This window comes from Emys orbicularis, chromosome 11 (genome assembly GCF_028017835.1).
Source record: "Emys orbicularis isolate rEmyOrb1 chromosome 11, rEmyOrb1.hap1, whole genome shotgun sequence".
Lineage (NCBI taxonomy): Eukaryota > Metazoa > Chordata > Testudines > Emydidae > Emys > Emys orbicularis.
In genome coordinates this window covers 63,158,269-63,174,387 of record NC_088693.1, presented here as the reverse complement: position 1 = coordinate 63,174,387, position 16,119 = coordinate 63,158,269, and the positions used below count along the sequence as shown (strand labels likewise).

At 46.5% G+C, this 16,119-nt stretch overlaps 1 protein-coding gene across 1 annotated transcript in view; it reads left to right on the top strand.

The window, feature by feature from the left end:
* Positions 1–1,515: 1,515 nt before the first annotated feature.
* PLEKHM3 (pleckstrin homology domain containing M3) overlaps positions 1,516–16,119 on the top strand; it is a 109,761-nt gene continuing 95,157 nt past the window's right edge. Inside the window, exon 1 of the mRNA XM_065413837.1 lies at positions 1,516–2,119. Coding sequence (XP_065269909.1) covers positions 1,516–2,119 — 604 coding nt within the window. The remainder of the gene's footprint in view (positions 2,120–16,119) is intronic.

The window sequence follows — 16,119 nt, the reverse complement described above, 5'->3', positions numbered from 1 at the left end:
TGTCTAAATACAGTATCTAGAGGCGTGCACTCAAACTAATAGAAATCCCCCCACGGATGGTGACAGGAATCCATAGAGGCGTGTTTCTGATTGATTTGGATCAATTTCAGCTGCACCTGCCCCCAACAACAGGAGCATAGTGAGTGGAGCCTCACTTCAAGAGAGGTGACACAGCAGCAGAGGTGAGGAGACTGGGATATACTCCCTGGGAAAGGAGCAGCCCCTTACTGTACCAGAATGAGTGCCCAGGGCCCGCTCTCATGAGGAGCCGCCATCGCTCAACTCCCATCTTGGCGCTTCGCAGGTTTGGGCCTCAAAACTCTTCTCTGCCTCGGCACTTCGCAGAGACATCAGTGAGCCAGTTGCCCGGATGGAGGTGATGGTCTGCAGGTTAATGACGCCTCTGGACATGCTGGATTTTGTTTAGCATTGTGTAGCTATGCCCTTACATTTCCACCGCTGTTTTACATGCACTGTGATAGGCTGTGTTGAAGTAGCTGTGTTGGTCCCACGGTATTAGCGAGATAAGGTGGGTGAGGTAATATGTTTTATTGGACCAACTTCTGTTAACAGAGAAAAGATATTCCCTCACCCACCTTGTCTCTCAAATGCCCTGGGATCGTCCAAAAAGTAAAGAAGGAATTCAGAGTCCAGGTCAGTGTTAGCCTCTCAGCCCTGGTTCTTTATTTAGCCAGGTGATCACTGTGCTATTTATAATAAGGGCCAGATAGCAAAGTATTCACAGCAGAACTTAGTTCAGCCTTAATGTTTCCGGAACGACTCACATCCTAAAGTCTCCCAGGCTTTTTTTTAGATTCCCTTAGATCCTCATAGAAGCCTGCACCGAGCGTTCCATAGGCCACCGTATCACAGAAAGCTAATAAAGAACACCTTTCACTGTAGCTCTGAAAAGCTTATCTTGGCTAATAAATGGTATCACCTTGGCTCCCACTTATCTGGTGCCCCGCCCTGCTCTGTACAGGTTCTAATTCAAAAAGTGATAACACGTAATCTCCCACTCAGTGGACAACAGAAGCCCTGTAAGGAAACTTTGTACACAGTAACTTTGATGCCAAAAGGAAAGAGGGGATGACGACGGTGGGAAAAATCAAGTGATTAAACAGCTTCACTTGAATGAAAGAGGGTTTATTAAAATGATGCTGTGCTCTGCTTTACAGGAACTCCAGATTGCCATGAACTGGTTACACTGAATAACTTAACCGCATTCCCAGGATCTGCGTAAATAAGTTAACACTCAGCAAAATAACTGTGGAGGAGCAATTCATCCCTGGCATCCTACCGCCTGGAAGTTAAGTAGCACATCTGAAGTCAAACTCCGATGCCAACGGCTTTTGCCACCAAAGGCTTTGGTGGCTGTTGTATTTCTCCTGCCATATCTAGGTCAGTGTGGTGCCAAAAGCTTTCCTAAAGCATCTTTATCCTCTATGCCTGGACATTTATGCAGCATCTTCCTAAACCGGCACTGAGAACTCAGGCCTTCCACCAACACCAGAAATGGAAGCACTAGAAGTTGACGACATCAGCCCGGCCTTGGAGGTGACTGAAGATTTCTTCAATAGTTTTGATGCTAAGCTGGAAAAGGTTGTGCAACCGTCCGAGGTGTATGGGGTGCAGGAGGTTCCCGAACTGGTAGGACATGAAGTATTCAATCAGATAACGGACAGCGGAGACCTGAGAAACATCACTTCCTTAGCGAAAAACAGCCTCATTTGGGAACGCTGCAGAAACGGCCTCTTGGAAGCCAACGCTCCGAAAGCGTTCCCTGCCAAAGATCAGTTTACGGGGCAAAGGGAGACAGCCCCGGATAATCTCTCCTGGGTGGAGCAAAGGGAAGCCTCGACTTTTAATATTTTTAATCTCTGTCAGCGGAGGAGAGACAGGCCCCGCTCTGTGAACGATATCCTAGTGCAGAACGAGGACGCCTCCACTTTCAAGCCAGGACATAACCGGTCACGCTCGGATGCAAGCCGCATAGACTGGGGACTTGTCTTCACAGGTGCATCTGTGCAGCCGCCATCGAGTCAGGACACCAATTGCTCCAGGCTCTCATGCCTACCACCCGCACTAAAGAAGGGAGAGGACGTTCAAGGGAACACTGGTACGTACAGGTGCTTCATTGCTTTTACTAATGATTTCTTTTTAACATTGATCTTGTCTTGAAAAGGAAACTGCTGGCTGCCAGATCTCCAGCTGCTGTAAACTGGCCTACTTCCATTGACTTCAGTGGATCTACATCATTTTAAAACCAGCTCAGGATCTGGCCCATATTTTTAAAAATATTCCCTCACTGCTGTTACTTGTTCTCGGGTTTAAAAGTACACTTATTTACCTTTTTCATTTCATTCAGATTGGCTAAGAAAGATCTGTGTCTGGTTCTTTCTGGTTAGTTTCATTTGCAGGTTCTCACAGTTTGGATTGCTAGTTTAGTGGGAGACTGGTTAATCTAAAAAAAACAAACAGTTTTCACTGAAGTGTTAGAAATAAATAATGAAAAAATAGGCTTCCTTTTTTTTTTAAAAGACACAACCTGATTTTATTTTTTTAGGCCTAAATTACCCTGCGCTATCTCTTTAAGAAAGGTTGGGTACTCAATTCAGAAACAACAGAAACTCCAGCAGACAATCTGTGCCCTTGTCAATATTAATGCATCTCTGTCGGCTTTGTATGGGATGCAGGAAGTCTTGTTATCGGATGGACACAGACTTTCTCAGTGAGCCACGCAAATGAAGCAATGTTTCAACGAGCTACACATTTCCCTTTTCCTCTCTCGAGCAGGACGCTGGAAGAGATTTGGCTGGAGGCCTCAGAAACCCCGAACCAATGTCTCCTGCTTGATGATTGTTTATTTTGCAGCTGCCAAAAGTGCGTTGAGCACTAATAGCAGACACAGCCCGGGCCACAAAGGTCATACAATCTAAATAAAGACATGGCTTAATAAATGGATACAAGAAAACCAGATGGGGTGGGGGAGGGGAAAGGAAAAGGAGGACAATAATTATAATAGCCAGACTGTGTGGTTGCTTAAGGCAGTGTTTGTCAACGACTGGTCCGCGGACCGATACCAGTCCCTGAGATCTCCCTGACACGGTTTAGGAAGGGAGCAAGCCGGTCCGTGGTATCAAAAAGGTTGAGAAACACTGGCTTAGGGGTTACAGCATGCCTTTAAGTCCAGCTTTTCCAAAGGGGTTGGCTCCTTCTTAGCCATTAAAATGTAGTGTCTAAATGGGAGCGGAGCTTTTTTAGATTTAGATTGCCTGCTGCACATGTTCCGCCCCACCTCCTCCCGGTCCATTCTGAGCAGTGCACCCATGGGAGAGTATGGGCAGCGCTGCCTCTATGTTCCCTTGAGTGCAGGGATGGTAACTCTGTCTGGTCGTTACATGGGCTAACCCAGGAGGGGGAAGGGTCCTGTGCGCCCATGGAAAGGCCAGGCATTGTGGCCCCTATAGAGTAATGCATGTATCTTGACGGGGTTATAAATTGTGGTTGGTGTGTGTGTGTGTGAATTACAGAGTGGGTTTTCGGTATTGTTGGCCAAGCTTGTGAGGACCTTACACTCACCTTGATGGCATTTATCTTCCTGTAGCGTGATAACTTTTGAACACCATGTCCGTTCAATTCCAACATTTCTGGGAACGTTCGAGGCATCAGTGGCCAGCGCCCTGCTGATTTGGGGGGAAAATCAAACCAAAAGGCAGAACGTGGGAGACATCTGATGCCTCTGCCCGTTCTTTAGCACAACCACAGTTGGTTGATGGCACCCGTTAATGCCTTCTGGCATAGCAATGCTTCTATCCCACCTCTGTCCATCCTCCCAACAGAGTTGAATTAACATGTTGACAGCCTGAATGACTTCTCTCCCAGACAGAAAGAGGAGTAATGAGGGGGAGTGGAGGACAAGGGGTCAGAATGCAGGGAATGGGGCATGGAGGAGGGAAGGGAGCAAACACAGTCCTGGCAGTGGGGGGCGGAGATGGGGGCCCTATTATGGGGGAAAGGGCACACAGAGCTCCTAGCATGCTTGGTAAGTGGGAATGGGGGGCAGGCAGACCAGCTGGCATAGAGGAAAGGGGAAAAATGGGAGGAAGAGGGTAATGAGGGTTCAGAGCCCCTGCTGGAGGTACATTGGGGGAGCTTGCTATGGGGGGTGGGAGAATTGGGGCACACAACCCCTGCTATGGGGTGAAATGGGGGGACCCTGAAATTGGGGGAGGCTGCAGAACCCTCTGGTGGGGGGATATTGGGGGATCCTACCATGGGGGATGGGAGGAATGGGGGCCGCCAGAACCCCTGCCAGATGGAGATGGGACGAGTTTCAGGGAGTCCCTGAGATAGAAGGGGGGGGGTGCCCAGACAGCTTGTGGGGGGAATGATGGGATTCAAGGAGCCCCTGGGGTGTGCCATGAGCTGAGCCTGTACAAGCTGCGTGACTCTCCTAGTTTTATTTTATACTATACAAATTTTTCCTGGGGGGGAGGGGTTGAGCTTTTTGTTTGCCCCCTTTTTTCGTTAAAGATTTGTACCATCTTATATTTACATAGCCACTGTCCTCTGGAAGCACCAAAGGATCCCAAACCACCGCCCCACCCCGACTGCGCTGTGGGGCACATCCCCGTCCCCACCCAGAGCTCAATGCCAGACTGGGGCCTAAGGATATAAAGCTCCAGCCGCAGGGAGGTGCAACCACCTCTGGGGTGAAACGTGCCATGTAACACAACAGCGCTCCGCAACTGTTTAGGAAAGGACGCCAAGAAGAGTATTGAAACTGCAGGGGGAATTTAGGCGGGCAGAAGGGAGTGATCCAAAAAGCTCGTTGCTTTTGGGGTTCTTTTTTACAATTGTAAGGAAACCTAACACAATTTGGAACAGGGACCGTAGGGCAGCATTACATCAGAGTGCAGGGCTTTGTATACTGGACCGTTAGTAAAAGCTGCTCTCACTCTAAGCTTTCTCCTCCACTTCCTGCAACAGGCTTGGGTTGGGTCCAAGGACCCTCTCTGCCTGTATAGGCAAGACTTGCTGTTCCTTCCTTCTTTCTAGATGGCTCCCGTTCCAGCTGTTCCCTCCAGGAGTAGGTGTCCCTTCTGCTCAGGGCTAACAGACAATAGAGACCAGCCATCTAGACGTCGTGGGGGAGAGCTGCTACATGCAGACAGACAGGCTTGCAGAGAACTTCCCACAATCCACTGAAAACAGAACAAACTCTGACTGCAGCACGATTGGCTCTGACTGAAAAAAGCCACCACAGGCCTGGTCAACTGGCACATGTGGTGACCGAGGGCTTGGCTATGACAAAAGTTGTCCTGCTTTAATTATACCACTGTACTTATGTGGTACATCCCCGCCTAGCTCAGACACAGTTATACTGGCTTAAACGTGCTTGTAGCAGTCTAGCTTAGTCCCATAAGGGAAATCGATTGAGCTATACCAGTATATAAGGCACCTTTATACCAATATCACTTGTGGTTGTGCCAGTATAATTATCTTTGTAGAAATCACACCCTCACCAAAATATACCCGTGCAAAAACTGTGTGTCGAGCAGGCCTTAGTAGACATAAAGTCAAAGAAATAGAGCGTGGTCACAAAAGCACAATAACTGCTTTGCCTCAGTGGTCACTGTGGTAAGGACGGCACATGGGGAAGAGAGCTGGCCTTTATTGGTTAAGGTTTGTACAGTGCTTTGAAGCGGTAAAGCATTTTAGAGGGTGGCCACTGAACTGTGACAGTGCAGTTCAAAGGTAGCCCAAGGAGGGCGGGGAGAACCCAGAGAGCTCCATATAGCAATCAGAAGGTCTAGCAGATGCCCACCAGCCAAGGCTGATGACAAAGATGAGTTTGTAGCAGGGGCTGCTTTCTCTTTGACCGTTATTCCCCTACATCTACGTAACTGAGGGACCTCCCTCTTCCCATGGCTGCCAAGAGAGGCAGGCAACTCTGCATTTCAGCTCTGCACTTCCCCTTACCGTCCCCTGCTGTGTGTGCTTACCACTCCCTTTTCCTCTCTCGAAACCTGGCGTCCCCTGCCCGGCCTCCCGCCCAGTTCACCTACTTCCCACCTGGGCAGAATAAGAACCCCCCCCCCCCCGCCCCCTGCAGCCTGTGTCTACTTCTCTCTGTCTAAAGCTGAGCAAGGCTCCTGTCAACAGGGCAAAGAGTGCAAATGTACAACAGCAGAGAGAGGTTGACCATATTTCCCTAAGAGAAAACTGGACACCGCCAGCCACTTGCTTAAGGAGCTGTGCCCCAGCCCCGCCCTGTGAGGCTGTTGCCGGTCACTGGAACCCTGTGGGGGGCCCCCTCAAGAGGTTGTTGCCTGTCCCTGGAACCCTACTGCCTCCCCATACTAGAACGCTGCCCTCTCCCCACAGCTTTGCCCACCTCACCCCCGCAGGGGACTGGCATCTCCACGCACACACACACCCACGTTCCCCCACACCACACCTTTTTTTTTTTACTAAAGAGGGAATTTGTCCCATTTGCTCTCGCCAACTGATCAAGTCAGCAAGAGTAAATGGGACAAATGCCTCCTTTTGAAAAGAAAGTCGGATGGCCGGGACAGGGCTTAAAAAAGGGACTGTCCTGGCCAAAACGGGACATACGGTCACCCTAAGCAGAGATCTTCCGTTACCAGGGCAGGAAGGGCTGTCTCCACACTCACCCATCTCAGTAAACTTGACTCCTGAGCGCCATATAAAGAACTGGCAGCTACTGTGAAAAAAGACAAGAAGTGTGCCCACGACAGGTAAATATTTCTCATGGAAGTCCCTAAATAAGTATTAAAAATGACCCCATGATTCCTGTTAAGCATACAAAGCAGCTATTGTAGTAATGGGGGGAGTCATATGAGTCATGAGAGAGAAGGAAAAGTCCGTTCTCTCACCCATAGTGAGATAGCCCTTTCTAGAACCCTTAAAAGAAACTAAAGCTGAAGTGCTGTCGCTAGCCTCAGCTGTTTCTTTTCAGTCCTCCCCGGACCTGCTTCCTGGAAAGGACTCTCCTGTGTAGCTTGCAGGCTCTCTTGGTCCTTCTAAGACTAGCCAGTTTGTTTCATGAGGCATTACCTACCTAGAGTATTTAGGACTATATGTTTATCGGTTCCCGCTGCTTGTTTTTTCACGACATAGACAAGTGGAATTGGATCCTTTCCAAGCATCATTGAAGGAAAGGATTTGAAAAATGCACCTGATGGGAGCAGTATCCCCTTGTGCCTGCCAGCAAAACTGCTAATGCATTAGAAACTAATACTGCTCCCTTCCCCCCCCGCCCCCCCCCCAGTTTGTGTTGGAGTGCAGTGTTGAGTGGTTAGTGGAACTAGTGAAGAGGGAAGTTTAAGTTCAGGACAGTCTTTTGTTTTTCTAGGCAGGCAGGCTCTCCAGCCAAAGGGAAGGTATCCATAGCACTCAGAGAAGGATCACTTAGACTATTAAGTACAATATGTGAGCAGGTATCTTTGTTGTTCACATGGATTTTTTTTTTTCCGAACATACTCACCTCCTGAGCAGTGCACGTGTTCTAATGCGTCTCATCCATTAGTCTTCTCATTTGTATTACTCTAGGGCTTAAAGACCCCAACTAAAAGTGGTGAGATTTCATTGTGCTAGGTGCTGTACTAACACAAAATGAGAAACAATCCCTGCACCAAAGAGGGTGCAGTCTAATGCTGCTATGCTACACACATTTACACCTGTGCTTAACTAGTTCCATTGGTTCTGGGACTACTCCTGGGAGTAAAGTTAAGCACAGGTGTAAATGTCTGCAGGATTGAGGTCTCAATCGACAAGAGAGAAAAACGGTGAGAAAGACACAAGCACCCAGAGATGAAGTGACTCACCCAAGGTCACCCAACAGATCAGTAGCAGAGCCAGGGAAATGCCCAAGGTTCTCCTGACTGCCAGGGCGAAATATTGACCCCAGTAACATCAATGGCAAACCTCTCATTGATTTCAGTGGGGCCAGGATTTCACCCCATGTTTTTTTTAGAAATCCTCATCTGTGCAACTAATAAATAGTGGACCAGTAAAGCTGGAAACCTACAGAATGTATTTTTTTCCCCACCATTTCTGCTGGTTTGAAGCTTGCATTGCAGTCAGCGTAGGCAGGGAAATGCTGTCTTCTCTAACTTCCATGGGAGTTCTGCATGAGTAAGGACTTCAGGCCCCGCCCCTCTAAAGAGGGAATCTTGTCTTCTGGACTTATGACATCTATATGCTGTTGCAAGAGCAGAATGATAGAAAGCTGAGCTCTCCTTTATGGCTATATAGTACACTATGGACTGGGTTGGGTTTGTTTTTCTTTTTTTGAGCCAGACATAAGCCTGTGTTAATGAGCAACAAAGTTTGGGCTTGCGGGTCTCCTTTGTTGGGATCATTTGCAGTCGACTTACTTTTGAGTTGTCTGTAAACACTTGAGCGTTGCTTTCCCTCCCGTTCTTCTGTTCCTGAACAAGAATGGCCCTTTGCCTCAGACTGGCCAGAGAAGCCCTGGCTCTTCCTTTTCCAGACACTCTTACAGAAACTTTTCCAATTCTCAGTGCCTGGCAGCAGGGAGACTCGTCTGAGCAGTATGTTTATTTATGCAGTAGCTGGTGAGGAGAAACGGAACGGTTTTTTCTTGAAGGGAATGTATGGTTTGTGAAAGATGGCAGCGGCCTGGAGTCGTCCTTCATAGACGCAGGTACAGCATAAGCCAATAGCAGTGCGGATGTCCTCACGCTGCCCCAGCAATGGTGTTTAGGAACTTCATTTAGGCTTGAGGGGGTAATTTAGGAGGGCAAAGACCTATTTATTCGTCGCTTTCTCCAGGATCACCACTGGAGGTCAGATGTGGTGGTAGGTTTTCTGTGGAGTGGACGTTTTGTTTGCTAGGAAATGGAATCAGATCAGCAATGCATTTCATAAGGGTCCTCAGCTGGCAAACAACTTTTGGCCATGTTTGAATCAGTGACTAAGCCCCAGTCCTGCAGAAAGAGACCCATGAGTAACCTTATGCCTGTGAGTAGTGCCATTAACATCCAGGTGACTCCCCAAGCTACGGCATAAGTGTTTGCCAGGCCAGGCTCTTAGGAGGGAAAGTCTCTGTGTCGCATTACAGCTCCCCTGAAAGGGGTTGATTAGAGCTGCTTGAACATTTTCTACTGAAACTTTTCCTTGAGCAAACATGGGCTTTTTTCCTAAACAAAAATTTTCTGCAAAAAATGATTTTTTTTTAACTGAAAGCCCCCCAAAAATTCAGCGTTTGGTTTTTCATAAAAAACCTGGAAACATTTTGGGGGGAAAAAATGGACCATTCTTCATTTCTTTTGAAATTTTTCACAGAAAATACCAGGACCATTTTCTTTCTAGCTGCTTTGTTCTCATAATGAATGGTCTGAGCCAGGGGTAGGCAACCTATGGCACGCGTGCCGAAGGCGGCACGCAAGCTGATTTTCAGTGGCGCTCACACTGCCCGGGTCCTGGCCACCGGTCCGGGGGGCTCTGCATTTTAATTTAATTTTAAATGAAGCTTCTTAAACATTTTAAAAACCGTATTTACTTTACATACAACAATAGTTTAGTTATATATTATAGACTTATAGAAAGAGACCTTCCAAAAACGTTAAAATGTATGACTGGCACGCGAAACCTTAAATGAGAGTGAATAAATGAAGACTCGGCACACCACTTCTGACAGGTTGCCAACCCCTGAGCAGTAATAATCAGCAAAGGGCTGTGCCATGAATCTGTTGCTGCTCTTTTCCTCCTTCTCAGAGAGGGTATAATAATACCTATTATAATCATCAGCAGCAGATCTCAAAGCGCTTCAAATTTTTAATGTATTTATCCTCATAACACCCCTGTGAGATAGGGCAGTGCTATTATTGGGGGGGAGGGATAGCTCAGTGGTTTGAGCATTGGCCTGTGAGTTCAATCCTTGAGGGGGCCATTTAGGGAACTGCAGTAAAAATCTGTCTGGGGATTGGTCCTGCTTTGAGCAGGGGGTTGGACTAGATGACCTCCTGAGGTGCCTTCCAACCCTGATATTCTATTATCCCCACTGTACAGAGGGGAAACTGAGGCAGAGAGAGGTTAAGTGAATTGCCCAGGGGTCATAGAGGGAGGCTGTGGCAGACCAGGATTCAAACCTAGGTCGCCAAGGCTAGTGCTCTAACTATTGGAGCATCCTATAGGAACACTGCCAGGCGGGGAAGATTCTGTGGTAGTTGAAAGGCAGGTGGTGAGGTGCAGGTGTGTGGGGACCCTGAGAGGAGCGAGATGTTGAAGATGATTGGTGAAGTGCTTATTGTGACCAATCAGGGAGTAGAGCCCATAGGGCCTAGTGCTTGGAGCACCTGCCAGACAGATTTTAGGTGCCTAATTGTCTTTTGTGTCTTTGAAAATCTGTCCCTGAAGCGCTTGCCTCAGAGCTTGTGACACAGAAGCCATGTATGTAGTGGGTGCACCAGGCACGAGGGGACATCAGGTACAGTATTTTGCACCATGCGTCTAGCACTGTAGGACACAAACTTGGATCTGCTACACCTCAGTGTACATGGGAAGGATGAGACATTACAGCCTTGTCTGACCGAGATCCCAAAATAATCACAATTAAATTTGTAGCCATGAGCTTCTTTGTTGGGATAAAGAATTGGCTTGGAGATTGACAATAGCAAGTGCGTCTGTATGAGACGCCTCCTGGTGGAGGAGCTGGGTGACTAAGGTTGCTTATTGTCTGCACTTTACCCGATGTGCCCATGACTTGGATGGAAGGAATGCGCTGTAGAGATTATTGATAATTGCTGGTGCTACAAAACTGGAGAAGGAAGAGAAATCAGTACAAAGAATGAGTGCGGTGAGGGTCAACTGAACAAACTAATGACTTGGAGTATGGGCTCACATATAGCATATGCAACTGAAGTAGGATAATAGGGCCAGACCCTCAGTAGTGTAAATTGACATAGTTGTCAATGGCCCTAGAGTTTAGTGACAGAAATGGCCTACCAGATTGAGTCCGTTTGCCTGCATAGACTCCATTAATTCTTTGATGCAACACTTCAGGTATCAATCTTCAGTGTAAAATGGTTACATGATTTAAAAACTCTTGTATGTGGTGCCTTTTTGTATTTCTGGGTTTCTGCGGCGGTAAAGCTCTCAAAATAATCCAGTCACGGCCATCCTGGTGGCAGAGCAATATTGCTTTGCATTGCCATGTGGAAGATCTGGGTTCTGTTTCAGGTTCTGATCCTGCGAGCTGGGAAATCTGCAGAGACATCATGTTTGCTCCTGAAAGAGGAAGGCATGGAAAGCCTTGTATGAGTTAGAAACGATCCCTGATAAATCAAGTTAATTTCAGAGTGGCTCTCACCTGGGGCTAACTTATTCCCAGGGTTGAGATGAGGCTGCTATAAAAGCACTGGGGAGGATGGTGGAGGGAGTCTGAATATTGGAAGGCAGAGCTTTTAATATGAATGAATATTAATTAATATGAATGAATATTGGAAGGCAGAGATATTTAATTTTAATTATTTAATTTTTAAATAGCACCTAGAGGTCCCAAGTGAGATCAAGGTCCCATTGTGGCTAGGCGCTGCACACACACATAGTAAGAGATATGCCCTGATGAGGTTACACTCTAAATAGACAACACAGACAGAAGGCATGAGGGGGAAACTGAGGCACAGCATGGTGAAGTGACTTGCCAAAGATCACACAGAAGGTCAGTGTCAGAGCCAGGAAATCGGCTGCCAGTCCAGTGCCCTATCCACTAGACCACACTATTTCTCTAAATACCTCCCTGAGTCCACTTGCATGGGTGATGTGTCTTACCAGATCTTGACTGCTCCCTCAGATTGGACATTGTTGGAGTAGGAGAAGTGAGGCAAGGCAAGTTCAGCGGTGATACTGAGGGTGGGGATACATTGGCGAGGTAGCTGCATTATAGCGATGGGTAGCATGACCTACTCTGCTGTCTTGTGTACATGGGAGGCTCTGGAAGGTGGATGGAGATGGAGAATCCAGTAGGAGAGAGTGAGAGAGGCACAGACACAGAAGAAGCCGCCGGGGCAGAAGGGTTATGGAATAGCACTGACGAGCTTGGATGTGAGGCCTGACTGGGGCCCTTCAGACTGAATTATTGGCTGCAAGTATGGTGGGGAAAATGGTTTATCCCTATGGGGCTTTGTGCTCCGGAGTTATGGAACTTCACTGAGTTACTGAGATGGAGTTTTGATCTCCTGGGGCTTATCATAAAGTTGTGATTTTACATAGCATTTCCAGCTTGGTTTCTAAGACTTTTCCCCTACGGCCGATGCCAAGCTAACTATCGTGATGTGAACCGAACCTGTTTTAAATAGCTTTGCTAGTCGCTTTCATCCCTTTCTTCCTTCCCTTTGAAGCTGAGTCAGGGAGTTTATACAAAAGCTGGCTAATGCTTTTTCATTTGATATTCCCATTTCCTTTAGAAATGCGGGATGTACATTTCATGTATCTAATAGCCACTAATAGGTAACCATTTTTGTACTAAGCAACAGAGGGTCCTGTGGCACCTTTAAGACTAACAGAAGTATTGGGAGCATAAGCTTTCGTGGGTAAGAACCTCACTTCTTCAGATGCAAGTAATGGAAATCTCCAGAGGCAGGTATAAATCAGTATGGCGATAACGAGGTTAGTTCAGTCAGGGAGGGTGAGGTGCTCTGCTAGCAGTTGAGGTGTGAACACCAAGGGAGGAGAAACTGCTTCTGTAGTTGGATAGCCATTCACAGTCTTTGTTTAATCCTGATCTGATGGTGTCAAATTTGCAAATGAACTGGAGCTCAGCAGTTTCTCTTTGGAGTCTGGTCCTGAAGTTTTTTTGCTGTAAGATGGCTACCTTTACATCTGCTATTGTGTGTCCAGGGAGGTTGAAGTGTTCTCCTACAGGTTTTTGTATATTGCCATTCCTGATATCTGACCTGTGTCCATTTATCCTCTTGCGTAGTGACTGTCCAGTTTGGCCAATGTACATAGCAGAGGGGCATTGCTGGCACATGATGGCATATGCCATCATGTGCCAGCAATGCCCCTCTGCTATGTACATTGGCCAAACTGGACAGTCACTACGCAAGAGGATAAATGGACACAGGTCAGATATCAGGAATGGCAATATACAAAAACCTGTAGGAGAACACTTCAACCTCCCTGGACACACAATAGCAGATGGCATATGCCATCATGTGCCAGCAATGCCCCTCTGCTATGTACATTGGCCAAACTGGACAGTCACTACGCAAGAGGATAAATGGACACAGGTCAGATATCAGGAATGGCAATATACAAAAACCTGTAGGAGAACACTTCAACCTCCCTGGACACACAATAGCAGATGTAAAGGTAGCCATCTTACAGCAAAAAAACTTCAGGACCAGACTCCAAAGAGAAACTGCTGAGCTCCAGTTCATTTGCAAATTTGACACCATCAGATCAGGATTAAACAAAGACTGTGAATGGCTATCCAACTACAGAAGCAGTTTCTCCTCCCTTGGTGTTCACACCTCAACTGCTAGCAGAGCACCTCACCCTCCCTGACTGAACTAACCTCGTTATCGCCATACTGATTTATACCTGCCTCTGGAGATTTCCATTACTTGCATCTGAAGAAGTGAGGTTCTTACCCACGAAAGCTTATGCTCCCAATACTTCTGTTAGTCTTAAAGGTGCCACAGGACCCTCTGTTGCTTTTTACAGATTCAGACTAACACGGCTACCCCTCTGATACATTTTTGTACTGTGTGCACCTTCTGCCTCTTCCATACCTGTGAATGGGGGTCCTGATGCTGGTCTCCCATACATCACTCTGTCACTTGAGACTTCATTGGGCCCCAGTCTCTATTACACAGTGACTGCCACCAGTGCAAAATGCTATTGTTCTGACCTGGAAGCTGTCCACTGGCGTAAGTGACTAGATACGGTGTAGGTCAACGGAGAATAAGGCCTATTGCCTTCAGGGGATTTACTCCTGGTTTATACCACTGTAACCGAGAGCAAAGTCAGACCCCGGATTCAGAAAAATTCCCTATCGCTGCATTTAGAAAAACAGGGAGAAAATAATTGTTTTTAAATCTCTTATGATTTGGCTAGGTGGTTCATTTCACTCTGCATCTTTGTATTGAATCCTATTCTAGAATAGCTGCCATGTGGACATTTTATTGGAAACGAGCACATACCTGGTTTGTAGAAGTGGTTTAAGAAACCTGGTCCTTCGATATTAGAATCATAGAATATTAGGGTAGGAAGAGACCTCAGGAGGTCATCTAGTTCAACCCCCTGGTCAAAGCAGGACCAACACCAACTAAATCATCCCATTAAACCAACTCCCCCAGGAATGGACACACCTAGAATTAGAGGTAGCCTGATTCACCAAAGTCGGTTTTGCCTTCCTTGAAGCTAAAGACTGAACAATCGTGAAAGCTCAGTGAAAATGGTTCTTCTTATATTAATATCAGCATTATTCTATGCAAACTGCTGCCCAGACACACAAGACCTTAGTGTAAAGTTACTTGGAAGCATGTGACATAAGGCTAAATAAACCAGTTTGGGTTCTTATACACCTAAATATTGGGAATTAATTGCCAGATATAAAATGCATTGTTTGCAGGACAGAGGCAAATCAAATATGCTAATTACCTGGGAAATTCCTTCCTCCATCTAAAATGACTGTTGGAAGTTAATTGAGAAGAAGAGACCAGGATGTGACTTGGGAAGGAAGTGAGCACAATCCTGCCAGGTGCAGAGTGCTCGGGTCCCTGTCAAGCAAAACACTGCATCTTGTCCTACTGAATTTGATGGGGCTGCTCATATGCTTATAGATTCATCGATTCCAAGGGCAGAAAGAACCACTGTGATCATCTCCTACATAACACAGGCCATAGAACTTCCCCACAATAACTCCTCGAGCAAATCATTCAGGGAAACATCCAGTCTTGATTTAAACATTGTCATCGATGGAGAATCCACCACGATCCTTGGTAAATTGTTCCAATGGTTAATTACCTTCACTGTTAACTTAAAATGAAGCACATGTGTAGAGTGATTTGCTAGATTGGGGCCACAGTGCTCAGCTCCTTGTAGGGACTGAGCCTCGTAAGAGACTGGAGATGAGTAATCCAGTTTAATTATGTGTGTTCATTATGTGTCAGTCCTGTTTCTAAATTAATAATAATCCTTTGTGCTGTGAACACCTGATCTTGCAGCCATGGAAATCATTGTCAAAGCTTCCACTGAGTTCAGTTGTGTAGGATCAGGGTCTTAAAGCATAGCCTTTTGGCCAAGGATTTTCCTTGCAAACATTAATGAATTAAGCTTCATGGCACACCAATCGAGTAGGCTTTATTCGCTTTTTACAGATAAGTAGACTGAAGCACGAAGAGGTTAAATGAGTTGTCCAAGGTCACACAGAGAGTCAGTGGCCGGACAACACTGCCTAATCTAAAATGTATTCAAATAACGGGGATGTGAGAAAACACATTTGCTTGTTTTTTAATAGTAGTGTTCGCTTGGCGTGTGAAGGGACAGGCTGCCTGCCTCCAAACAGAAACACAAATACAAGCTGTTTAGCAATGGGAAAAAATATCCCAGCTTTGCTTAAACCACTTCTGATCTCCCCTCTTCCAATGCTTGTGGAAATCAGAGATGATTTGAGGATGGTGAGCCACCATGTCAGGTGGACACTCGGTGCAAGAAATTTTAATGAGATGTAATACAAACAAACTACCCAGAGAAAGGAGGTAATCTGCAGAGAGAATTCTCGGCTGCTCCCAGCTGCTATCTGTTTGTTTTCCCCTTATTTTTCAAGAAATTACAGTTCAAAAAAGCATAAGCCCAGATGTGGGTTATTTACTGTGATTATCTCCCTTTTTACTGTGCCTCAATTTAATTTCCCTGGTTTTGGGGGGGAGGAGGGAGAAGAGAAATGCTGTTTCTGTTTATGTGGTGGACAGAAAGATGGTAGCATTCAGTGGATGGGTATTATCTGGCTTATTGTGCATCAAGGAGATGAAGGAGCAGAGAAGGATGAAGGGAGGGGCACCTGCTAATACAGCCCATCTATCCAGCATCCATTGCCCTGACCCGAACAGTATGAATTTG